The sequence below is a fragment of the Lineus longissimus genome, chromosome 6, assembly GCF_910592395.1.
Source record: "Lineus longissimus chromosome 6, tnLinLong1.2, whole genome shotgun sequence".
In the NCBI taxonomy this organism is placed as follows: domain Eukaryota; kingdom Metazoa; phylum Nemertea; class Pilidiophora; order Heteronemertea; family Lineidae; genus Lineus; species Lineus longissimus.
In genome coordinates this window covers 20,420,142-20,445,435 of record NC_088313.1, presented here as the reverse complement: position 1 = coordinate 20,445,435, position 25,294 = coordinate 20,420,142, and the positions used below count along the sequence as shown (strand labels likewise).

Here is a 25,294-nt window from a genome sequence, read left to right as displayed (position 1 = left end):
TCCCCACCTTGGTCAAAATAGGCCTATCACAGAATCTATCTAGGATTAATTCCATGAGTTTAGTTTGGCGAGACATCCGACCATTAACCCCCAGGTCGTCTTCATGTTTAGGTGACGGGACCATACACATACCAACCTCGTACAAATATACAGTGCTTACGTATAGGCCTACCATCTAAACTAGGGGAGAAGTGGAATGAATTATCAGCTGCGCTATTATCCCGGCTATTATTCATGGCATAGCGATATCAGACAACCTGGGCAGCCCATTGCGTCATTCTAGAGATCCAATTAGGATGACGCAATGGACTGCCCCGGGAGTCTAATTGCAAATTACGCATTCGTATTTCCCGCGTTATGAACTTATTAACTAATAGTGGCGTCACCTGTTATTGCTAGACGAACTCAGACATTCCTCGATGTGTACATCGAAGATGTAACAAATCGCAGGAGCCGTGACCTCACAGCATTTTATAACAGGCGGCTATGGCGGAGATGGAGGATCTCGACGACAAAATGTCACCCAAAATACTGGTGATAGGAGCTGGAATAGCTGGGCTAGCTACTTGTGACTACCTCACTAAACACGGGTTTACCGATTTCAAGGTGTTAGAAGCCACAAGTCGCACTGGAGGGCGAATTTGGAGTAAAAATGTTGGTGAGTATTTTTTGACCCGATTTCTGTGTACATCTGCCGTGGCAACACGTAGGACCTAAGGACAATGAAGACCTATTTCAGTCTTGAATTTTATTTGGATACAGTCGTATTACAACGTCTTGTTATGTATTTCTGATGTTCTTTTTATGTACCCTGAATTTACTCGATATTTCCATGTGTTTCCTTCCCTCTGTTTGCTTGATTTTTGGTGGAGAACGTTTGTTCTTTTTCGTTGGGAATTTTGGGGTCAAAATGAGGTCAAATTCAAAATGGCAATGCTGTGTGACTGTCTGATGCCAGTGATGGACACTGGGTCTAATGCTCATCATTTTCATTGCCTCATTGTCAGCTGGACAGCTGGACCTTGGTATGACTGCCTGAGTCTAGTGTGCCTGTAGGCCTACTAGGACTACTGCATTGCTCGCTGTATCATAAGTAACAACATTTATAGACTAATAGACGTCGTTAAAGCTGGGGGAGGAACCCAATGCTGGCCACAACGTCATTCGTCAACAAACAAGCTGCAAATAAGAAACCACATGGTCGCACACCGCATGTTCTTTTGTTTCAGCCAGCAGTGGCTTCGTCCATCTGGTGTGAACGAGTCTAATTTGTTCATAGAGCTTCACCAATGCATGTACAGTGTACTCATTATTCTCGGCATGTAATTCTTGATATAATATCCCCACATCGTGTGACAAGAGAAGAGGGGTGGGATTACTCAGTCTTTAGATTAAACATGGAATAACCCTTTATCGGATAGAGAAGTTTGGCATTATAAAATTGAAATGGCGATGGTGAGCCCTTCACGTGTACTCAGGTTGGAGCCTAAAAGGTGAAGCCAGCCACTCACAGTGCTGCCTATCATGTGCTCATGTAGTGACTGATGCATTGATTGGTCTTACTGGCTCAGGTATTGCTTGGCTGTCTACTGCTGTGGATGATGGGTTGCTAATGGCAACTGCGTTAAAAACAAACAAACCAGATGTGTTCACCAGATACATGACGTCAATCTTGTGATGTCTTACCTTCTGGTACTATGTTGTTTTAATTTACCTTCAGGCTCATGTTCGAAGTCAAATGAATCCCCAGCTAAAGCTGCCTGTTTGGTGCCAAGCTCCCTAAATGTCATCGTACTTATTTTGTTGCGTTCTCTACATCAGAAACCCTTGACCATGGGCCGAGATGAGAAGTTGAAAGTTTGCCTGCAGCGACGTACAAATGTACAGTTCAACTCAAAAAGATATGGTCCAATCTCCGTAATAGTAGATTACATGAATGAAGTGTGGGGAGTTTTCACTACATGCAGGTGCACTAAAAGCTGATAAAAGGACACTTACACCCTGGAAGTACAGTCAACAATCCACCCATGATGAGTGTATGACACAGTTCTGTCAAAGTATGCATCAATCATTGAGCATTAACCACAATAATGTTAGTTACAACAGTGTTATTCATGGAACATTTCAAGAATACATGTACTATAAAAGAATCAAAACAATCTGGTGTTTTCTATCCCAATCCCCCCTGTTTTTTCACAGACTGTGCACGTGAATTCTCAATATGTTCTCTCAATTTTCTTCTTGCAGATGAATCCTGTGCAATCAACAAGAATGGTATGGTGGAACTTGGAGCTAATTGGATTCATGGAATTGAGCGAAACCCAATTTACAAGATCGCTGATGAGCATGACCTTCTGCAGCTGCAGCGACAGGGGAACCTTTGTCAGCACAGCATAACGGTAACGGAAAACGGTGAATCCGTCCCCAGTAAGATTGTGAAAGAGGTCGATTGGGAGTATGGAAAACTAATGCAAAAGACGGAAGAATTTTTCCAACATGATATGCCGACGCCATACGAGAATGACAGCGTTGGGTCCTTCCTCGATCGTGAGATGGAACCAACCTTGAAGCGTTATCATGGCAAGGATCGAAAACTACGCGAATTGATTTTCTGGAATCGCAAAAATCTTGAGACGTGCATCAGCGGCTGCCACAGCATGGAGGAGGTATCGTTACAGGAAATAGGCAGTTATGAGGAGCTTCCTGGGATACATTACACGATACCACCAGGCTTCGAGGCAATTTTGGACATTCTCAAAAAGCAAATTCCGGCAGAGAATCTCCTCATGAATCATCCAGTGCGGACTATTCACTGGAACCCCAAAGGGGAAGACGTTTGCGTAGAGTGTGAAAATGGTTCCAAATTCTATGCATCGCATGTTATTGTGACAATCTCACTTGGCGTCTTGAAAGAGAAGGCCCGGACATTATTTAACCCTTTTCTACCAGAGTTAAAAGTAGACGCAATAAACAAACTTGCGATAGGCGTCGTAGACAAAGTGATTCTGGAGTTCGATAGTCCAATCGTGGAACCTAACTTACGCAATATTCAGCTTCTCTGGGATGATATCGAAAATGATAATGCGGATATCAGTGAGTCATGGGTGAAGAAGATCCACTCTTTTGATGTAGTCCAGCAAACAGTCTTGGTTGGTAAGTGTGCAACACTTTTTACATTTTGGCTGACACCATTTTCACAGTTCTTCAGGCTTGTTTACAACAATAATCCATTACACGTCAGACAGCACAGGCACAGAGCAAACTGTCTGACTGACACTTTGTCAGGTTGCAAACACTAATTCCAGGCTTGTTGTTGCATTTGACTTGTAGGCTGGCTGACGGGAAAAGAAGCCATGCATATGGAGACCTTGAGTGAGGAAGTTGTTGGTGAGACTTGTGTGAAAGTCCTCAAGAAGTTCCTGAGAAGATCTGACATTCCACTTCCAAAGAAAGTCATCAAGTGAGTACTGTGTTATCATTCAAATAAAGAAAAACCATAACGGAAACGATAAGAACAGACACGACAGAAGAGATGCATATACAGTACATAACCAAAATCGTTTTGTATTGTTGTGTTATTTTTCAGGGTATTTTTGTAGTGTGCTGCTATGTCTGCCTAGAACATTCCATTTATTATGTTGTTTAGTACTAATTGCATGAACAGTTTTTATGTTGAAGTGCCTGGATACTGCAACATGTGCAATCTGCAATGCCCATGGGAGTATTAAATACCCTAATTGACTGAGGTTGCTGTGAAGCATCTATTCGATGCTATCACTCAAATTGATGATGGATGCTTGGCCGTTAAAGCGACAGTATGAATTATCAATCCCATGAGAAATTTTACTTTCCCACTGAAAAATAATGAAAATACTGAAGATGTAAAATTGAAGAAGTTTGAGCTCCTTCTCTTGGTCTAAAGTACGCTAAACAGCGTACAACTCTACAAGTAGAAGCCTGTTCATGCATGCATTGTATTCAGTAGCTACTTATTCTGTCCTCTGAAAAAAGTGTTGAGGCTAAATTCTCAGAATTGCAGCTTCCCCTGATTAGAGAGGTAGGTACAACCTGGCAAGGTTCAGCTATTAAGTGGGCTACCTGCTTATACTTGCCTTACACAATTTCTGCATTTGGAGAGCAACCAGGTCAAGGAATTTGAATAGAATGGCATGCCACTCGCCTTGGCTGGAAGCAGACAGTACAAGGGGTTTGATCAACATTTAAAAGTGGTGGAGCTGGCCTCCTTAGCCGATAGCCTATAGCCCAACAAAGGTCCCAATAGACTTAAGAATAGACAGCTGTGTGTTGATGGTGTGACGTTAAAAATAGACAGATAAACAAGTGAACAGCTGGCGATGGCTACGCAACAGGTTGCTGAGCTCTCTCAGGTTGAGTCTGTTCTCCTTCCACAGTTGGTTATTTCTTTGTAAGGCATGTAATCATGGGTAAAGTTGGTGGCCAGTGCTGTACTCATTGTCCTATTGGCTCTAGGAGGTTGCCTTTCAAATCTGCTTCAAATTCAAAGATGTGTTTCCTTGGAGTGGACAGAGAGCTACAATGAACTGCACTGCGATTCATCTCTCTGACTAAAATTTAACCATTTCAGTGTCCTTGACCTGCTTCACATTGCATTGTATGTCTACTAAGTCTAGACATGCTCAGTCAAAAACATGGCTGGTTTGTCTAGTGTCGTCCTGTGCCTTCGGCTTGGGTGATGAAAAAATCTCACGATTATACGATGGCCTCAATATTTCTATGGGCTGTCACACTACCAATCAATCCCTGAGGTGTAAAATAGACATCAGCTGTGGCCTCCTTTGTCTGCAAACTGAGTTTCGTGGACAAAATATCTAGTAGGCCTAATGTGTTGATCATGGGAGGTTCAGCTTTGTCTGTTGGTTGCCCAATGCATGTTGTGTTACAGCTTCAAGTTCAAATAATGTCGTGGGGTACAAAAGTAAACTCGTCAAAACTGGACAGAAAAGGTCACCTTAGGGCTTTCTGGGTGAAAATATGTCTATTCTCCGTTAAATGGCTGTAAGACAAGGTCAAAGCATCAGAGCTTGGGACAAAGAAAGACCAACTAAGACCCACTGGTGAACTTCTGTCTTCTTACAGCTTACCTGGCACTAAAATATCATGAGAGCAATGATTGAAAGCGTGTTAGTCTGAATGGCCCCCTGAGGGGTTTGGGAGACAACAATAGAATAGTGATGTCACATGAGGACAACTAGGTGGACAAAGGAACTGGCTGGATCCAGCAGGTTGTCAGGGTTCAACTTGAACATCATCACTGTGTTGACACAAGTGAGCTGTGGTCATGGTCGGCCAGGACCAACTCGCTTTAACATGTTAAAGGGGAACAAGTCTGAGTTAAGAAAGCTGTATACCCTGAAGCTTCTAGAGATCGTTGCACTAGCTCCACACCATACATGGAAATGCTGACATGGTCGTGGTATGTAAATTAGAGTTCAATACATTGATCTGGGATGCAGTGTCGTCCATCGTGGATTCTGCTCCAATGGTACTTCTGTACAGCATGTAAAGCCTCTTTTCTGTTCTTCATTAACATTGATCCTGATCATTGGTTGTCAACTTCATCACATCAATCATGATCGTGGATTGGATTTGCTCAAGAATATTATCCGATTTAGGTGTATGTAACCTGTTTTCCTCTCTTCACCATACATGCCATGTGTACATGTACATTGATTTTTGCCAGTGTTACTATTATAAACAGACACTGAACAGCCTGCCTGCTGTACAACCTGTGGCACATGTAATCTGTGTCAAAGAATGATGATAATATCGATTTTGACCCCCTCCTGAGGTCAAAGTCTTAAAGTTCATGCTCAGGTGAGAAACAGTGTCAGAGGTCAGCACAAGTTCAGCAGAGAGAGCTTTGTCATTTTGTGTCATTTGTTTGGGGTCAATATGCCCAATCTGAGGGGTAATATGGGCAAGTGAATGCTCAACTAAACATGTGCATTTGTTGTGTTGATTTTGACTTGTTGTTGGCTATATTTGTAAACATGGCATAGTCCAGAATGTACTGTTTTGGGGGAAATTATGAACATTAAATAGAATGAGTACACATGACCTTCAAAGAGAAAGGTTAATGCCCGAGTATGTTCATTTTGACATGAGTCAGTGAGGGCATTAGACCCATGCTTTGTCAAGTGACCCAATCAGGCCACCTGTAGAAATGATCTTTATAGTTCAGAGGTCCACATTCAATCCTTAATTCTTTTAGAAAAGGCTTGTATCTGTCCAAAATAAAATTAGTCAGAATCGGGAACAGACCTACTTTCTGGCTTCCAGCCATTGTGGCAATTGAAAACTTTGCCTCATTGTGATTTTGTCTGCCGAGGTGAAATTCATATTTTGTGCCAATCCAAGTGGATGGTTGCCTAACCATATAGCGGGTGCCACCAAAACAAGGCACAGTGCATATACTCTGTGAAGATTGCTTTTATTCTTTTCAGGAGAAGTTCTATTTCAGAATTATCTTGTTTGACCTATGCGGCTGATGGCTTTATCTAAAATCAAGATGCAGACTGAGCGACGTTTTGCACATCAAATCAGTTATCTAAAATGCAAAGTATTCTATTCTAAATCTAAGATGGCCTCTACCTCTGTATCTTTCCAGAACTGCCTGGTACAGCAACCCATACACACGTGGATCATATTCGTTCATCCCAGTTGGAGCCAGCATCGAGGATATTGAACACCTTCAGGAGCCCCTCGTGAATATCAATGGAAAGGTGGGTTTTGCAGCAGACACTCACCACACGGCCTTAGCAGCCACAGAGTAGGCCTGCCTGTATGAAACAGTAGGCCTACGTTGTACAATCCTTTCTAACATCTTCTTGTTACAACTGGGAGAATTTCCAGGTCCTTTGAACACGTCTTACCAATCTAGGCAGGGGCGTCCTGAGGAAATGAGGGGTTAATGTTTGCACTAACAGGGCCGGAGAAGTGAACATTAACCCTGATTTCCTGAGGATGAGGCGGGGGGTGGATCCAGGGGTTGAAGAAAGAGGGCATCTTGTTCATGTTCTCGTATCTTCTTTTTTCCAGCCAAATGTCCTCTTTGCTGGTGAAGCCACGCACACGTCGTTTTATTCAAGTACCCATGGTGCATTGCTCACAGGACAACGCGAGGCAGAGACGATCGTGAACTACTATATGCCAAACAGTGACTCAAGCGACCACGAGTATTCTGCAAGTCCAAGTGGTGGATGTAAATTCCTATTATAACAACGGTATGGATTAGTTAATATCGATCAATCCAGTGTAAAGCAAACTTAATGGATGAATTAGGAAAAAGTACTTGTAATTTTCATTATATTTATTTTAGGGGGCGTGAGTTTGATTGTTTTAAAAAATCCCATAGGTGAAAGAAGTTCTACCTCTCGGCCTTGTTACTCATCGGTGTGGTGACATCGGCGTCAAGTCCTTGCATTACTGTTGTGAATTAGATTTACTGAAGGAGATATGACACTCAGTTGCTCCAACGCTGGCGTTCGTCTCTTGACGCCGATAGGGCAACTTGGCCCTGTTCTAAACGAACCAGTATGAAATCAGCAGGTATGCGTGATCCCCGGTACTCATACCTTGTATCATGCTTGTCTTGATCTCATTTGTACGACTTTCCCTACTCGAGGTCCGACTAAATATCATGTGAGTTCAATGAGATTCATAGAGATGTTGTATCATTAGATCTATAATGCTTTGTTCATGGGATGTTTTGTGTTCGTTTCAAACGCAACATTGCTGATTGATAGTCAATAAATAGTCATCAAGGGGAGTCTCCTCAAAGTATATTCGTCATCAGTTGGAAGGTCGATAGAATCAGAAAAACTCAAGTTTTAAGTGGCTGTTTTTCCATTATGTCTGAAGTCTAGATTGATTTTATATAACATAGTACACATATACACTTCAGGACACTCATCTTAATCTTAGTCAACTTGACATTTGAATTTAAAACAAACAATGAGAGGAGATGAACTTCGGTCATATCATATTGGTAGTGTGGTAAAGGTATGTTTGTTTATCATGCCAGGTCTGGTCATATATTTTAGATGACTTCATGATTTCATCTGTTAAAACAAAGTCAACAAATTCATCCATTAAAGTCATGTCATATCATGTTGCGTTTTAACTTCACAATCCCTCCTCCACTTCTCACTGGGAGGAATCATCCTGTGCAAACTGGTAGCTTATACATTCACCAGAAGTGCGACGTATTGTGCTGTAAATATTTCATGCTATTACTTATTTGCTTCATTTGCTTGTCTTGGCCCAGGGACTGATATGAGGGCAATTTTGGCTTTGGTCCAGTTGCCAGAGACCACTGAGTAATGAAATTGCCGGACGCTAACCAGATTTTTCATTGTTTTTCCAAAATTGAAGGACTGCTAGCTTTAAATTGACGAACACCTTTTGCTGCCATCTCAGGACCGGAGACTTGACATGCACAACTTGTACAATTTATGACCGTTTCGAACTTGACCAAAAAGCCACTTAGGCCTTCCTCATCATTGACGACCTGCTTACCTCCTGGCCTACTTGGAAGATCACCAGTTTAGTGTGTCAGTGACTCATGCTGTTTACGTACATGTACCTATGTCGTCCATTCATAGCGTAACTGTTATGGTGCTTGTGTCTGATCAGAGAGAACTTACCGGCATATTGCACTCGTAGACATATAATGTTGTTTTGTGTAAAGAATTACCTCTTCAAAGAAATTCCTTGGGCGTATGAATCCAATTCTATGGGCGTATGGTTTCTTAGATCCTTTAGCGCTTCAGATCTATCAGTATTCGATAGTCACATTTCATTGCAACGTCAACAACCTAAAAAACACTGAAAGCTCAGTTGTGTTTTGACAGAATGGAACAATCAGAGAGCAATTAGGCCTATATTTGCGATTCTATAGTATAATGGAGGCTTCCCGTGGCTGGTTAGGAAAGAGTACATCAGGTCCTATAATTTCGTCATCATAATTTGTGCCATACACAACCAACAACGTAGTTCTTTACACTCTTTGATACAAATGTACTCAACACTTCATATACCGTAGTGATAAAACGCAATATGAAAATTGATCAAACGAGTACGGATTTTTTTTTCCATTGCATCTTCAGACGTCATAATGGGGCATACAAATATGGCAACACAATTGAATGAACATCATGCTACAGTAAATGCATTGTGCGAGAGCGTGATGTGGGTTGAGTTGTTTACTCATGGTCGAAGATTCGTGTCATAGTATCGTGGTTCTGACGTCATTGATTGTCTCATTGCTTGAAGTGAAGCCTTATTGACATCAGGTTGCCATGGTGACAGATGTTAGACTGGAGTAGGCTGTGAGAACTGTTAAAAGAATTTGAAAGAAGCTCAATTGCATGACAACATGCTCGATAGATTGCTGGAAAGACCTTTTTCAAAGCACGGTGTCCAAAATAGGCTAGTTTTCAAACATGAGTGAACATGTGTAAGAAATGGATGGTTTGAGGTCAACTGTTTTAACACTATGTAAACAATGCCATGTATAGTTCAAAACAACATTTGTATAATTTCTGATAACAAATAAGTGATCAGATTTATGTATGGTTTTATCATCGTGTGTACGAGGTAGTGATTCCGTCTGGACCACCTCAGACTGCTTTGTTTCTGATATTTCCTGAGCTCAGGTACTGGTATGGTTGGATCTCCATGTTATTTTAATACAGGGTATTCATTTGTGATCAGCTGGTACCTCCTGTTGAGCAGGAGAACAAATCTGGTAGGTCGACTTAAAATACTCTGACCCTGAAATTCTTTGCGGACATTTTACGTTTGCAATCTTTGTGGCCCTTCGACCTGATCCGCAAAATTAACAAGCACATAAAGAATTTGACTTTGACTATCAACTTTATGCATTACAGTTCCCGTAGTTCCCGAAATATATATGTGTGTGTGTGCGAATTTTTGCAGTGAGGTCGTCTGCCACAAATATAACCATGTCGCGAACAATTCCCGGGTTACAGTAGGCCTTTATCACTCTATCTGAAGGCCAACGTCCAAGCACACTTTATCAGGAGTATTATGCACCTTTCAGTAGTGTTTTACTTGTACTATTTAGCTTAGAGTTGATATTTACTGTAACATCGTCATCATGAGAATTGATTTGAGCTCACCCTGTACATTATAAAAGCTCAGGTTGGACAGCAATATACCTTCTCCAAGGGTTTTATCGTAAACATACCGATGCCTAAATGCAATTTTCAGTTCCAGGTGTGATTGTATGTATGAAAAACGTATTGTAGATTGTAATGTAGAAAAGAACTTGTGTCCGTCTTCAAAACTATAACTGGCTCACTCGAGAGCAGTTTTCATCGTGTATTGATTTAGTAAAGTTTCAGGTTTACTTTTGTCTGTAGTTCATGATATATTGGAAATACGAATGTATGTGTGGGTTACCTTTAGTCTTTGAACAAGTGTCTTTTTCAATTATTCATCTATTTTAGAATTTTGAGGTCGAGTAGGTAACTGTAAAGCTTCATTTCTTAACTCTGTGTTTACTGTCAACAATCGTGGCACTTTCACGATCCTTTATTTCTCAATGAGAACTTCAAATGATGATATTTATTTCAACATTTTAGATATGAATGTTGAGATTATATCAATATTTAAGATGTTGAGGTTACATTAACTTTCAAGTGAAGCTGTCACACAGTATCTATGTTGGATCAAAAGAAGGCAAAGGCATTATAATAATACAGCTGATTTTATGTTGAATGTTTTGACTCTGTTTTTAAGGCAATGACCAGTGTTCTTCTGTAAGTTGAAAGTAGAACATTTATCATATTGCCAATTATTTGTCTTCATTTGTCTTCATTTCATGCGGGTACAAGACTATTTTATTTCATTCATTACTTCAATCGTGTCATTCTGCATGTGTTTATGTGACTGTAGATATTGTGAATAAGTAACAGATATCATGCATTTGTGGATAGGAGAGAAGAAACCTAGTATTTTCTCATCAAAAGTCATTGACAAGGTTTTAATCTGCCATTAAGGTTTGATTTAGATTCAAACCTACGCCAATAGCATCTGAAAACGCTGGAATTGGAATCTATTCGATTTGAAAATTTTAATGCCAATGAGTCCTTGGTTGCCTTGTGGATTTTAAAGGAGCCTAAAATATTGGTGCTAACAACTTCTCAAGCAATTATGTGTCCACCCATCCCTTCTTCCTGAAGTAACAGACCTGATTTTACCAAATTCTGATAAGTTGACTTGGGAAGAATCCCAGTCTGTTTTCAGGTGCTTTTAGTTTCATCCCCAAGACTACAAATGTGATCGAATCCACTGTAAATACAATTTGACGGGTCCATTTCTGCAGCTTGGGATTTTTAATGTAAATGTAGGAAACCCTATTGGTCAGAATGGATGTCTACCAAAGGTGCCGACGATTATGTTTACATCATCGTAGAAAGTTCCATTGGTACTATGTAAGTCCTACCGTTGGTGATAACTTGTAATAACTTTCACAATGGCATCTTTTGGTAAAACCAGCTGCTCTCACCAATGGTGTAGCTGTTGTTCTTAGGTAATAAGAGAATAGTTATTGACACTTATAGATAACTTGTATGTATCAAATGAGCCGTGTAAAAGTTTTGGAAATAAAGTGTCATAATTTATTAAGGAAATCTTGTGCGTTTTGTGTACTTTGGGTTTTTTTAAAAGCAAGACGTCAGAGGTGGATGTGATGCCCTCAACATATAGTCTAGGGAGAACCCCCTGTCCTCAATCCTTATCTGTTATAGTTAAAGTCTAAACAATAAACAATACTGCACAACATCCTGTTTATGATAACTTGCGTGTCATTCTGTGAAGAATATTTGGAAAAATGCCCACAGATGATTGTAAAGGTGACCTGGCATGGTTCCCTCCGAATATGCAGCATTGTAACAACAATCAAGGAGCTAGCGTCCCCGTTTCCCAAACTTCAGATTCCTTGATATTGGCCTAAATGTGAGGTCGTATCTTTGTCTTGCACGAGTGATGATGTTCTTGCCCACGTCATTGGCATTTGGGAGAATATCTTTGACTTGACAGTCAAGGCACCCCTCTTTGACCACGATTTCAATGGATGAGAGTGCTGTACCTGGACTCTCTTCTGGAAAAAGCCATCCGACTTTATCCCAAGTGACATATATTTGCCTGCACCAGTTTCAAGAGCACCGTCCTCATGTCTTTGGGCTGCTCGTGTCCGATAATATATAGAACACTTTCTTGTCGTCTTGTCAGAACTAATGCAAGGCTGGTATTTGATTTTGTGGGATGACTGAATGCCATGCCCACGCTTCGTTATCAGTTGTCCATGTCAATATGACCTGTCCTCGGCAGACCTACAAAGTGAACATTCATCAGGTTGTTCTGTCTCGCCATGCTCGGGTCAAGGTTCGAAGTAAAAGGACAGGAGTCACACTCGGTAGACCAGTTCGCTATGTATGGACAAAACCCGGTTTGGTAGGTTTTTGTAGATGGGGTGATAACCTGCCAGACCGTCGCCTTATCACACCATAGCCAAACGATCAACTCATCCCGAGCTGATAACAGGACATTGGCCTCATCGTGTCAACTGTTGGCCGACGTTTGGAGACGGGACGGTCAGGATCATCAGATGAACGGCCGCGACAAAGGGCCGGCGCCTGACATCGAGTATGATCCCATGAGGCCGATCATGCCTTCGTCCCATCAATTCATTCGTTTTTGGTCGTTCTTCACTCGTTGCTGGTTGTGCCGCGTGTTTCGCTGTTTAGCAATGATCACCATAGCACTCAGAGGACACTCCAAAATGGTGGGCGTCCTCCTCTAATAGGCTTTCTCATAGGCTTGATTTGATTCATAAATATGTTCTCAAGCCAAAATTATCATGAAAACATCAGAATCAATATTTCTATTAATATTGCAGATGTTATCAATGAAAACCGCCTCTCACCCACAGCTGTCGCAATGTAAAGTTTCATTTGCCGCAACACTACAAGTGAGATTTCTTGGAAATTCATGTTTGATATTATGCCAACATTCTGTTTGCTGAATAAACGTATAGGCCTAGTACAGTCAATGGAATATGGAAATGTCAATAGTGATGCTGTCGTCATGTCCCTGTAAGGCCACACACGTCACGTATGCGTCCGGTTCATATCGGTGATCGATTTCTTGACAAATTTTGGTACCACTTATGCACTGTGGACTTCCAGGCGAGGGTTATGGTCACATTGTGATATCCGGTGTGATACTATTGTCACGTGTTGATTTATTGTTCGTTTTTTAGTCAAACTGTAAGAAAGACGATTGTCTCTCCACTGATGTTACTGTCACCTAGGCCGGCATGTGGCAGCGGTCAAGACGTACAAACTCATCGAAAAAGTTCATTGTCAAGGACATGTTCTCATACTCGAGATAAACCTGGTACGATCGAAGATCAAGTAGACATAGGCTCTACGTATGTCATATGTTGGGGTTATAGGCTACTAACCCGGTGAGAAGTAGAAGATACCCCGGAAAAAGTGTCAAATCCATGCCGTATTTAACTTGTTGGCCCAGAGAGGGTAGTCGGCTCTCTGGGGGGCCAGAACACCTACTTTGTTCCCCGGACATTCCATCTTAGGAAATTTCAAACATCTACACGAGTTTAACGTGTGGGGGTTTCCGTTTCCGAGTGTGTTCCGACATTGTTAAATAAATGAAGGTTGAAATGACACGTTTTTCTGTGTTTGTCATGGCCTCTCTGGCAACTTTGAGTAGGCCTAAGTAAAATCCTTTATGGTGTTATATGGGCCAGCCGAGAACAATGATCTCTGGCTTTTTGAAGCGTCTCTGCAGAACCAATCCGTCTATCAGCTGTGGGGTAGTAGTAGTTATGTAGGCCGGGAAGTATAGGCCTGCACACTTCTCAACTTCTATTGACTTCTTCCAACTGAGCTGCAGCATGGGATGATCTGGTGCCGCAGGCCTCTTGTTTATCGCATCAATGAATACCCCTCCCTGATTTATTCATTGAGTATGCTCAATCAATAGATTCTTCAGATGACCCATGCAGATAGGCCTAACCTTGGAGAATTTCAACCTCCGCCAGTTTGGAATTAACAAATCAACAGCAACCCCATCTCTCGGATTGCGTCTGAACTGAAGACAGGCCTGTAAGAAGTGGCATGTGGTATATGTAGCATAGGCCAACGCTGAGACTGTATGGTAGGCCTACCGGCGGGCAGGACCCGGATGGGGGGGGGCACATGGCCTATTCACGAAGCATGTATTGCTATTCTTGTTTTAGGCATCGGAATTACATTCGTATAAGTCATCGAAAGGGCAGAATGATCATGGCAACGTGGTATTACAACTTTGAATTTCCCGCCTAAATCAACTTAAGAGTAACTAAGGGTGAGGCTAGATCAAGAGTGTTTCAAGGAGGTGTCATGGCGGCATATGCTAAATTTAGAAAGCACATGGTCAGACGGTCACGTGATTATCATGCCCGGCGGACATGAGCATATGGGGGAGGATTATAGGGCAGTTATTGGGGAAGCTACTAACGTGGATGTTAAATTAAGAAATGTTTTGCAGTTCCCCTTACCGTCAACGTCGCCGAAGACGGGTGCCACTAGTTTTACCGTTAGGCCTAGCCAGTGCCAGCCAGACCTGCCTCAGAGTCAGACCTGAGCTGCTGGGGTTTCTCTCGTCTCCCACAGGTTATCTCAGTCCGTGCCATGATTGCTAGCGCTGTGCTATTAAGCTCGGTCATAAGTGCTGGACAGTTCAACAAAAGATCATAGTCTTTTGGAATTGCATGAACCACAAGTTTGAAACAGAATTTTTAGGCCTACATTCATCCTGAGGAAATCAGGGGTTAATGTCAACGAATACACGTGTTTTTATCTAATTTTACCACTCGGAATTCCATTGATGATGTCATAACGTCTTAATGGCGTTTCCGAAGCTATTTATAGACATGTAAACATAGCGCCCCAGTAACTAAGGAAGCTTTCCAAACTACGCATGTGCAGGTGGCCAATACTTCCGGTTAGAAGATCAACAAAATGTTCTTCAAAATCACTCTGTTCGACCAATAAAATACATCGATGCGAGATTATATTGACGTTATTGTAAATGATATATGTATGTTCATCTTTCTCAGCAAGCATTAAACAAAACTTTCTTTCTGTTTTGCCGTTAGCCTAGTAGAAAACGCATGAAGCAGCAGCTTGATCTGTCACGTCAGTCTGTCTGTGGTGCTGTACACAGAGTAGACTAATAATGATATACATTGTTGCAATTTGAAAATCAAAACCGTTTGCATTCGTTCCCTGTTTAAGTATCAATTCTTTACCAATGGGATCAGGGTGGGCTAGCTACCATCATGGTCGGAACAGACACCACGCCACGGAATTGGTGCAGTACAGGCCAAAATATATGAGAGTATTGACTTGAGAGAGATGCCAGGGCCCAGGCCTTCTACTGCCGGCCTTGGGTATGCTCACTGGTCCAACTGGTACTACTTCAGTGATTAGGCCTACCACTATTACTTACCAAGTGACCATCATTTGTTGAAATCCCCTTCCTTTTAATAGCCGCTTGGCCTATCCTTTTGCTATAATTTCAGCAGTCATCCAATTTTCAATCCTGCCAAGTTTAATCTGTGCAAGATCAATATGTCGGCAGACAGGGATACACAGTTTATGGATGCCAAGTCTTTGGGTAAGATATGATCGACTATGTGTCAGTTTCCCTTTCTGTTTCGTAATGACCTGGAAAACCTTCCTAATCACATTGCATGGACTCGTTAGCTGTCCTTGATTGTGACTTTGTCCCTTGAGTCTGTCTAAATGTTCGCGGTCAGTCTCAGGCATTGTCCCATTCAAATATAAAGACCAGAATCTCTGATGCAGCCAGACACAGAAGGCAGTATGATTCCTCAGTTTCCCTATAGATGGTCTCTGTTCTTCTCTCTTATTTCGTATTGAAGATCCTCAATCAATGTCTTCATCTTCTATTGCAGCAACCAAATATGAAACCATCATGACGGAGAAAGGTGGGAGGGATGCCAAACCAACCGAGGAGAGGATGGCCTTGATTTTCCACCTCCTGGACAATATGGTGCCACACATGGGAATATTCAGGCAGACTGTGTCACTCATGATGAAAGAAATATATGGTAATAATCACTTGATTGACAGTCAGGTTGCAAAGCTATTAGTGCTCCAGACTGGTGGCGTAATAGTCGTGAGTCTAGGCGGGTAGATAGTGGAACAGAGACGTGACATCAATTTTGTTTGTCTTTTGACATCATCTTGACCCTCATGATATACTTCCTTAGCTGTTTTAGCCAGAGTATGTAACGCTCTTGAAGACAACCTCGTTTTTTTTCAGAGGCCGTCTACAGTGACCAACTGACGACAGATATCGGGAAGAAAGTGAATAAGAAGGCTCCAGTTCAGAGGATACCATACTTAACACTGGTAAAGCAGGTCTATGACAAGAGGGATGAAAGAGCTGAGGAGATGCAGGAACAGATAGAAGTCCTCAAACAAAAGTAAGCGGTTTTGCCCTCTAAATTTGTTGGATTGGGAAGTACTTGGGTGCAGAAGTTCTGGGTCAAGTTTTCATTTGATTGATTCCGTGTCAAAAATCGATTGTTATGTCATTTTTCGTGTATTTTAGGTTATATGACAAGCATGTGCAGTTTGAAGACAGTGTAGAGACGATCACGAACCTCAGGAATGACATTGATCAACTGAAAAGTACAGTTGAAAGTCTCGAGGATGATATACAGAATCTTGAAAACACAGTGGAATAGTAAGTGAAGTTCACATTATAAGTGTCTACTTGTACTGCTGGCTAAATTGGCAGCAATGTCAGTTTGACAGTATTTTCCTCAACTGAAAAGGATTTGACCGTACAAATCTCCTGAAGATGACCGCTTCGACCGCCTAGCTAGGAAGAATGGCCTCCTTAGCCTTGGCTGGCAACCAATCTAGAAGAATGAAAACTCTGATGTAAAACCCAGGCCGTAAATGGCTTTAAAGTCCACTGAAGTCGGCTGGGTCTGGCCCATGTGGTGAGGCTGAAAGCTGGAACCATACATACATCGATACGTACATATGTATGGTGGTATAACCCCTCCTAGCTCCTGTCTATAGTCCTCATTTGATGTGTAAGTGACAGCATAAGTTTTCGTGTTTGACATTTTCCAGTCAAGAGCGGACTATGGACGAAGAGAGAGACCGAGCAGACACAATACAGAACAACTTAGAGGCTGATATTGCGGATCTAAAGGTAAGTTTTGTGCTTGAAAATTCTGGATCTGTCTGGTTGGAAAGAATCTCTGTATATCACAAAGTGCCAGAAGAGAACATGTCTTAACGTTCATTTTATGTTTCAGGACGATCTCAATAATGCCAAAAATGAAATAAAATACCTCTACAAGTTCAAAGATGGCTATGATGAACTGCAGGACGGTAAGTATAATAAAAAATGTCTTATGAGGGCCGTTTAGACGACAGGCGAAAAGACCGCATTCGGATCGAATCTGGATGAATCCGGATTAAAACCACCCAAGGCGATGGTACCTTTTTAGTCCGGATGCAACCACATTGATCCGGATCTTTTTGCGTTTACACGACGAAAAATTAATCCGGATTCGGGACGCATCCGGATTTTTTCGCGTCGTCTAAACGGCCCTATGGTCACCCTGAAAAGTCCATATATCGTGGTAATTATTGACACTCTAAACATTCTAAAATTAGGTCAAACATACTCAAATGTCTTGCATATTCAGTTATTTTGGCTCGTCATTGTTTCAGCATTTACGGTCAAAGAAATAGATGCCATTCCTACAAAGAAAAAGAAAAAGGAAAAACTTCCTGTCGTTGCCACGCGGCGTGCTCATCTGTTCAGTAATATAGAAAGTGCTTGTAAACTAGAGGAGCAATTACTAATGGTACAAAACACAACCATTGAAGGTGAGTCCGATTTATATTTCGCTGGCTTTGTTCATTTCTATATTCAGTTCTTCACTTAATACACACATTGGCTTAATAATCGTACCAAGGCCATAATTGCACCACCTTACTTATACCCTAATCACTAATCTCTTCCTTTCAGAATTTGATGATTACTTGGAGAAACACAAGGAAGAGTTGATCAGTAAACACGTACCAGACGGTCAGTCTCAGGAGGACTTTGAAAAACAAGAAGATGAGATAGAAAAAGTAGACCAAGAGGTTAGTTCCAGCGGCCTATCGGTTGTCTACTAAGATATTCTCAGTGGACTCTGATTGATTGAATGATGATTTGCATGCATTTATGCTAGCTGCTGGAGTGGTGTAATACAAACGACAGTGCTTGTCACCTCTGAGGTTCCGGTTGTATAATATCACCAGGGTTATTTTGTTGTCGTCTTTGCTCCAGCTACAAGTGAAACAGACTCGTTTCAAGAAGTCCATCGATGAGCTGAACACTGAACTGGAGTTGATTAAGCAGCACAAGACCATGTTGGAGGAACAGTTACAGATCTTAGAGGAGAACAAACCAGCAGTCGCTGCGTATGTATTGAACATTCCTCGTCTTTAAACCACTCGTCTGTATACTGATACTTTCTACCCAGCTTCTGTACGAAGTTACTGACAACTTCATATCTGAAACTGAGCGTAAACGTCTGTTGAATTTGCTCATCAGAGCAGTTTTTCATACTTCTCTGATTGGTATAACTGATTGCATCTTGTGCCAGTCTGACCACTAACTAATTGAATGACCAATCCTGCTGAGACCATATAGGTACCACCATTTGTCATGATTTGAATGACCTGTAGTAACTAAACCACTGTTTCCATTGATTACTTTTCAGGAAAAAGAAGAAGGGCGGTAAAGGTGGCAAGTCAGGACCCACAGACCCATCAAAAGGTTGGTGAAAACTTATATTCGTGCCAGGGAGTTGGTATCTGAAGGCAAAACTCTTGTTTGTTAACAGCATGAAGGATCTTAGCAAAAGTCTAGTTCAAAGTGAACCATAGCTTGAGTTAAGATAAAGACAAGTGACCTCTTCCGTTGCAGAGTCTCTGTTGACTGAGGGTCTAGATGTTGATGAAGAAGAAGCACAGCCTGATCCGTTCATCCCGCAGGAGCGTGTCTTCAGCAAGTATGCCGCCATGATGTACACGTCGACCAATCAGGGAAAGACGTTCCATGAATTCAAAGATGCCAAGTATTGCCCGAGCTGTGGTGAAAAGGTAAACAGTACTCTACATTTATGTCATGGTAAAGTGGCACTCAGGTTTTGGGAGAAATCTCACAGAAAACGCTGCAGTTGAACGAAGGTTTGCTTTCATTTGAAACTTTAAGGTTTAAGGTATCAAAGAGTACTCACTTTGTCAGGATAGGTGACTACATCACTAAGAATGAGCCATTTGAAGTACAATACTGACAGTTTTTCCCAGTCATTTGAAGCTTTTCTTGGCACATGGAATGAGAAAGGTTTAGAATAACCTGCCAGCTTTTCTTCTTTCTAGACTCTGATATGTCCACACAGAGTCCGCGGAGCTGAGATAGCATTCCCCTTGCCACACAACTGCACACATCTCAAGATCACAAGGCCCAAAGTCAAGATTAACCAACAGATGATGGAGTAAGTATTGGCTCTTAAAACAATGGGATCAACAAGCTACAAATCTCCTTTTGACTTGGACTTTCAACTCCTAAACTAACTATTTCGTAGTGGGCTTATTCACTTCATATTTTGCTCTATTTTCAGTACATTCTTCAAGCCCTTCACTGCAACCACTCTCCAGACCCCCACAACAGCTGATAGAAAGTCGACAGGGAAACATCGCCAGTTTGAGGGTTTCGACGGTATCCCGGACCGTGAACTGGAAGGTATTGGTGAGGGGGAATCGTTACCTGATACACCGTCATTCCTCAGGGAAAGCCCAAGCATGGGCATTGAGGCACACATGGTAAGAAACATACTGAACTTGAAAGATAAAATTTGCCGACTTCTTGACTTCTGACAAAATCAGTTGAGCCTGAAGGAGTATCGGTTGTCTTAGACAACTTGTAAGGTTGTAGTTTGTGGGTAAACTAATGCTGTGGTCGTCTGTTTATTTCAGAAATATCCCCTGAACAGAATATGGGATGATTACGCCACCAGAACACTGTTAAGAAGAGTCATACCTCGGCCATTGACTGTCGTAAGTATCAGACTATCATTATTGGAAAATAGTCCAATACCCTGTCAATTACCAGATGCCCTGGATGAGATCAGTTAACAGAACGGTCCAATTTTCTTTCAGCGGCGGACTTTATCCATCACCGAACAGTTCTATGCCTATATGTTGTGGCAGGATGAGTATGGTCTTGAGGACGATGGCTACCAAAGCATCCTGGACAACATGTACTCCTTCCTCCGTGAGCGTTATCTCAAGGAGGACGTCGTCTTCTTGAGTGCTTATGATCTCATTACAGCTCTTCTTGAATATGCACCAACGAATAGGGTAGGTCAACGAATAGGGTAGGTCAACGAATAGGGTAGATCAATGAATAGGGTAGGGTCTAGACTATGTTAACGCTGTATGATTGTGGAACTTTGGACTGCTGACATCCAGGATCTTTGTGGTTAATATAGTAGCTTGTGTGACTTCTACACGCTGACTTTAAACCAGGTGCTTCACGTATTGACATCACTGAAGATCGCTGGAGATAACAGTGTAACTTTCCCTTCTATTTCAGACCGTTCAGATCCTGGCCAACATCCTGACTGGTAACTTGGATGCCTCGACTTTCCGTTACATCCTCCTCCTCTCAGACTTCATCACGCAAGTCCAGTGGAGAGATGTGGAGGACTTCAGAAACTTTTCTTCAGTCGTCTACCCATTCTGTACAGTAAGTTTTGTCTGATTATTCAGCTTTTGTATGTCACTAACACCTTACCTTGTATGCGCTCATAGATCCAAGCCTTCTGGTCTCTCTCTGTGCCTACAGTGCTCAAGCACATGGTGATGGTGATCTTTTGAATGAGGCCCTATAAAGTTGGTTGCGAGACAGCCTGGTTTGAACACATATTCCCCTACTCTTACAGGAAGATGACCTGGAGACGTTACACATGGGCTTCGTGTCCTTCTCAGAGAACAAGGTTTCAGCAGAGCTAGTCTATGAGTACATTCTCTATATCATCCTCAAGTATCGAGAGCCCAGATTCTTGGATGTAAGTATAAACCATCTCTATTCCACCAACTGGTTCAGGTATTGTATCAACAGTTGAGTGCCCAAACTTTCCTCTGTTGTCTAAAATTCATTACCTACCACTGGGCGTGCCTAGAGTCTGTTGACAATCAAGCATTACTTCTCAGTCTAGATCTTCTTGCTTTCACAGCTGATGAAAATGTACCTTTGTGGCATATTTGCACGGCAGGATAAAGCCCTTTCAGCCAATTTGCCTAGTAATCCCTTGTCTCATACTGCCCACCTGAACAAGTCTCTCATGTTTGATGATTATCTCTCCCGTAGTGTGAAGCCAAGTTGATCACACATCCTGCCAACGAACCTGGACAGATGACCTACAAGGAATTCTCCGACGCTCTTGACAACATTCTCTCCGTCTCCAATGACAAGCTCAGAAAGAGGCTCTACTACGAAACAGACTGTCTCGTCATCCAGTTTGATGAGACGGAGGAAGCCGTGCCAATCCAGAAACTTTCTCGTATCCTTTTGTGATGAATGTTGTAACTCTTGATTCAAACATTGTGGTTTCTAGTTGTCACAGATTGTTACACTTTCGACATTAGCCAAGCTACTCTTCTTCCACTATGGTACCTTATCCTATGTTTGAGACGAGTATTTCCTTAACAGCTCTCAGAGATGACAAGCTACCTGAGTCTGTTGCAGATCTCACCAGTGGTGAAAGAATCTGTTGCTGAGAAAGTGGCATTCGCTCGTGACATGATGATGATGAATGCACCTATGACTAATATGAGTAAGTCTCTGAAGGACGACACATCCAAGGATTCCTGTCTCAATGACTTTTCTCGTATAGCTTAGAACCTTCCCAACAAGGAATAGGGCCTACTGCCTTTACTCAAAAGTGTCCCGATTGTGGTTATTGGTAATGATCATTTCGATGTTGTGAGAGCAGCTACCCATGTCTTTATAGAGAGAGCGTCTTGTAATTCATCTGCCAACTCGGTCTGCAGCAACTATATGTCTTCTCTCGTGATTTCAGTTAGTAAGGCCATGTCTGGCTACAGCCAGTCTCCAGCTGGGTCTGACAGACATCCAATCTTTACCATGGAGAATATCAAGAATCTGGCTGCTAACATCGCGAGGTAAGGAGGTTGACATTGAACTGATTAGAGTGAAAAGGATCCACGTATAGGCCTACATTCTATAGTGAGATCATAATGTGGTAATGTTGTTCAGTTCTCAGCTTAAAAAGTGAGTGAAAAGATAGGTCAATGGTTCTGCTATGTGTGCTGAGTAAATCACTTTGTGATCATATATAAATTTTACAAAAAATCTCTATTGCATTTCAGACTCCCCTCATACTGGAAGGTGGGCTGTCAGATGTTGTGCAGCTGTGGGCTTTGAAGTGATTTGACCTATTTTTCAACAAAATCACAGTCATATTTTGCGTACAATTTCATGAATGACTATGGTGCCATTTGCAGAGTTGTCCTGTTTTCAAGAACTACAGCAGATTATCTGACACATGACTTAAAAGAGACCAGCCATGATTTTGTTGAAGAAAGGACAAATCCCTTTTATTGGTGGCTGAGCTACTTGATGTATTTGTGTTGTGTGTGATATTCGTTGTATGCACAATTTGGGGAAAGCCAAACACTTATTAATTTCATATTTTCTTTTCCCAGGTTTAATTGTCCATGATTTAACTGTGAAATCCCAAGTTTATCCCCGCCCATTTCACAAGATGAAGAAATCCCTGTTCTGTCATCCAACTTCTTTGTCTTTTCATTTCTTGCCTGCACATAATTGTTGCTTATTCCCCCCCCCCCCCTCCCCCCATCGATTGTTGAGCATTTGAAGTGGAATAGTCCACCAGCTTACATCCACCTAAGTTGGAATATCCTCCCCCTTCCTAGTCCCAAACAATGGAGTACCTTAACAAGTTCCTCGTGTAAATTGGTAAAGGTGCTCTAACAAAAGAGCTTCTTATCACTCCTGCCTGCATACACATAGCTCCTCAACCAAAGTCATTTCTAACACTCAGCGTCCAGTCTGGGCCCAGGTGATCCCTTGATAGTGTGAGGAAATAGTTTGAAGGGATCTTACTGTTTCAAAAAGTTAATTCATGAGTGCCAATGTTCTGTTCTTAGTGAAAAAAGGGGCTGTTTTTAGTTAGCTGAAGTTTATCATATTGTTATCTTATGGTGTTGGTTCACGGCGTGAATTTTCTGTTGTTATTTGCACCTCACAAGCCTTTGTTTTGTATCTTTCAGCCACAGGCCTTTGCCTATGCTTAAGGAATAGAGCACACCCTCAGCTGGTCCCTGTAGTACTCCTCGGATACACCTTACATCCTGTATGCTTCGTTGGCAGAAGGCGTAGCTGCCATCCCTGCTGGTCCATGACCCTTGTGGTAGACTTAACACCTTGGAGTACATGCGGCAGTGACCTTATAGGAATAGAACCCAACCTCAGATGAAAAGGAGAAAGGAGTCCTCGTAGAACCTGCCTCGCTGTAGTTAAGCTGTGCTTACCAGAGACTTTAGGGCGGCCTTCTTATAAATATCTTCTCAGAATGTTTGTAGACTTGCATCATGATGACCTCCATGTCATTTGGTGATTGATATCTTTTCAGCTATATGAGTCCAGAGCTCTCAGAACATTTGCAACTAACTTCTGTTATTCTTTCTCATTCTCTTGTTTCTATTGCACATTTCAGCTCCGCAAGCATGACACTGTCATACTTTCCTTTTTCCATGATTTCTTGTTTCCAGAAAACCCTTCACTTTCTTTCTCTGGTGTCTTCCTTCTTATATCTCTTACAAGTTCTTTGTGTGCTCCTGTTCTTACTTTCTTGCTGAATATTGTGTTTCCCCACTTTCTGCATGTTCTATCAAAGCCTCTTCTCACTCTAACATTGCGGTAATTCCAGAGTGGTTGGCGCTCGTCTAATACAGGCACTTGAGTTGAAGGCACAGCATGAGGAGGAGCGTAAAAAGGAGCTTCTACGCCAGGAAGAGGAAAGAGAGAAGGCAGAGCTTGCAAAGTTCGATCTGACAGATGAGGAAAAAGAAGCCCTCGCGAGGTGTCAGGCAGATGGCGAGGCCACAGGGATGGATGTGGAGGAGCCTTGGTTGAGTACAGCCGGTAGTGATCGGACTGAGGGGTCTAAGGCTGGAAGCTCTGCCATGGAAAGCATAGACTGATTCCTTTTTCTGTTAGGAAGAAATTTGAAGTTGCCAGTACATGTACTTTGTATAAGTTAGTCAAAACAGAGTGCTGAATCTATGCCAGCATGGTCATCAAGCAGATGTTCACCCCCTCAAGTTCCTCTGTTTCGCACCAGGTGGCAGCAGTGCGAAGTCCTGCACGTAATTGCTTCTTGTCGCAGAAGTTGCTTTGTCTGACGACAGTTGTAGAACTCTACTGGTCTGACTGATGGCCTGACTGTTGGTCGCACTTCCCCTAGCACTTAACTGTTGTGTTGGCTTGTCGACAACTTGCCCTGGATGTTTCGGTCGAGACCACCCAATCAGAGGACACTGGGGACAAATTCATAACAATAAGAGACTAGATACTTGTACCAGTTTTAGGAGTGATAAAACTTATGAGATCGCTGCCAAATCTGGTTATCTAGTGTCTCAAGAGATGTGCATTCATGAAATATGTATTTCAATGGCTTGTCCTGGATATGTTCTTGGTTATATTGTGTATATGTCTTTGTCTTTGTGCCAAGAAGACTATGAAAGGCAACACGTTTAAGGACAACTTGATTAAAATCTCTAAGGGGAAATCAAATGTGGGGTTTACGGATGGATTTAGATTTGACATGTTTGCTATAAAACTGTGATATCTTAGACAAAGTGATATCATTCATCCGTCCTTCAGTTCTGATGTACAAGTTTGATAGTTCACTATTTTGCACTTTCACATCCCAAATGTATAAATATCAAAAGTATATTTTGTAAGATTACAATGTTTTAAACAGAGGTATGTTTATATTAAAAATGATTTACAGAAGTTTTCTTGATTTGGTCTTTCTCTGAAGATGTCCAGACATTCCAGA

The 25,294-nt window shown here is 41.9% G+C and overlaps 2 protein-coding genes across 6 annotated transcripts; both read left to right on the top strand.

Moving 5' to 3' along the window:
- The first annotated feature begins 447 nt into the window (after nucleotides 1-447).
- Nucleotides 448-11,693, top strand: LOC135488955 (spermine oxidase-like). Its single transcript, XM_064773956.1, has 5 exons — nucleotides 448-658; nucleotides 2,248-3,153; nucleotides 3,331-3,460; nucleotides 6,650-6,764; nucleotides 7,081-11,693. Exons 1-5 carry the CDS (start codon nucleotides 487-489, stop codon nucleotides 7,258-7,260), a joined length of 1,503 nt encoding a protein of 500 aa, XP_064630026.1. The 5' UTR covers nucleotides 448-486; the 3' UTR covers nucleotides 7,261-11,693.
- A 3,371-nt stretch (nucleotides 11,694-15,064) lies between these two features.
- Nucleotides 15,065-25,213, top strand: LOC135489527 (uncharacterized). Of its 5 annotated transcripts, XM_064774917.1 has the most exons (23): nucleotides 15,065-15,174; nucleotides 15,659-15,753; nucleotides 16,055-16,210; nucleotides 16,426-16,588; nucleotides 16,717-16,851; nucleotides 17,250-17,331; nucleotides 17,438-17,513; nucleotides 17,859-18,017; nucleotides 18,160-18,278; nucleotides 18,466-18,599; nucleotides 18,902-18,957; nucleotides 19,108-19,283; nucleotides 19,563-19,678; nucleotides 19,805-20,006; nucleotides 20,160-20,240; nucleotides 20,343-20,543; nucleotides 20,779-20,931; nucleotides 21,128-21,253; nucleotides 21,556-21,748; nucleotides 21,905-22,021; nucleotides 22,268-22,370; nucleotides 22,578-22,596; nucleotides 23,502-24,304. In XM_064774917.1, exons 2-23 carry the CDS (start codon nucleotides 15,708-15,710, stop codon nucleotides 23,523-23,525), a joined length of 2,637 nt encoding a protein of 878 aa, XP_064630987.1. In that variant the 5' UTR covers nucleotides 15,065-15,174; nucleotides 15,659-15,707; the 3' UTR covers nucleotides 23,526-24,304. The 5 variants fall into 5 exon arrangements, with proteins under 5 accessions (XP_064630987.1, XP_064630984.1, XP_064630988.1 ...); XM_064774914.1 differs by lacking the exon at nucleotides 22,578-22,596 and having other exon boundaries at nucleotides 24,161-25,213; XM_064774918.1 differs by lacking the exon at nucleotides 22,578-22,596.
- Nucleotides 25,214-25,294: the final 81 nt, after the last annotated feature.

What these genes read in the sequence shown, in the direction of transcription:
- LOC135488955 (XM_064773956.1), top strand. Translation starts at nt 487, where the DNA reads ATGGCGGAGATGGAGGATCTCGACGACAAAATGTCACCCAAAATACTG. An exon ending in AATTTGGAGTAAAAATGTTG is followed by an intron (nt 659 to 2,247) that starts GTGAGTATTTTT and finishes TTCTTCTTGCAG; the next exon opens with ATGAATCCTGTGCAATCAAC. An exon ending in CCAGCAAACAGTCTTGGTTG is followed by an intron (nt 3,154 to 3,330) that starts GTAAGTGTGCAA and finishes TTTGACTTGTAG; the next exon opens with GCTGGCTGACGGGAAAAGAA.
- LOC135489527 (XM_064774914.1), top strand. Translation starts at nt 15,708, where the DNA reads ATGTCGGCAGACAGGGATACACAGTTTATGGATGCCAAGTCTTTGG. An exon ending in TGGGCATTGAGGCACACATG is followed by an intron (nt 20,007 to 20,159) that starts GTAAGAAACATA and finishes TGTTTATTTCAG; the next exon opens with AAATATCCCCTGAACAGAAT. An exon ending in GCCAATCCAGAAACTTTCTC is followed by an intron (nt 21,749 to 21,904) that starts GTATCCTTTTGT and finishes AACAGCTCTCAG; the next exon opens with AGATGACAAGCTACCTGAGT.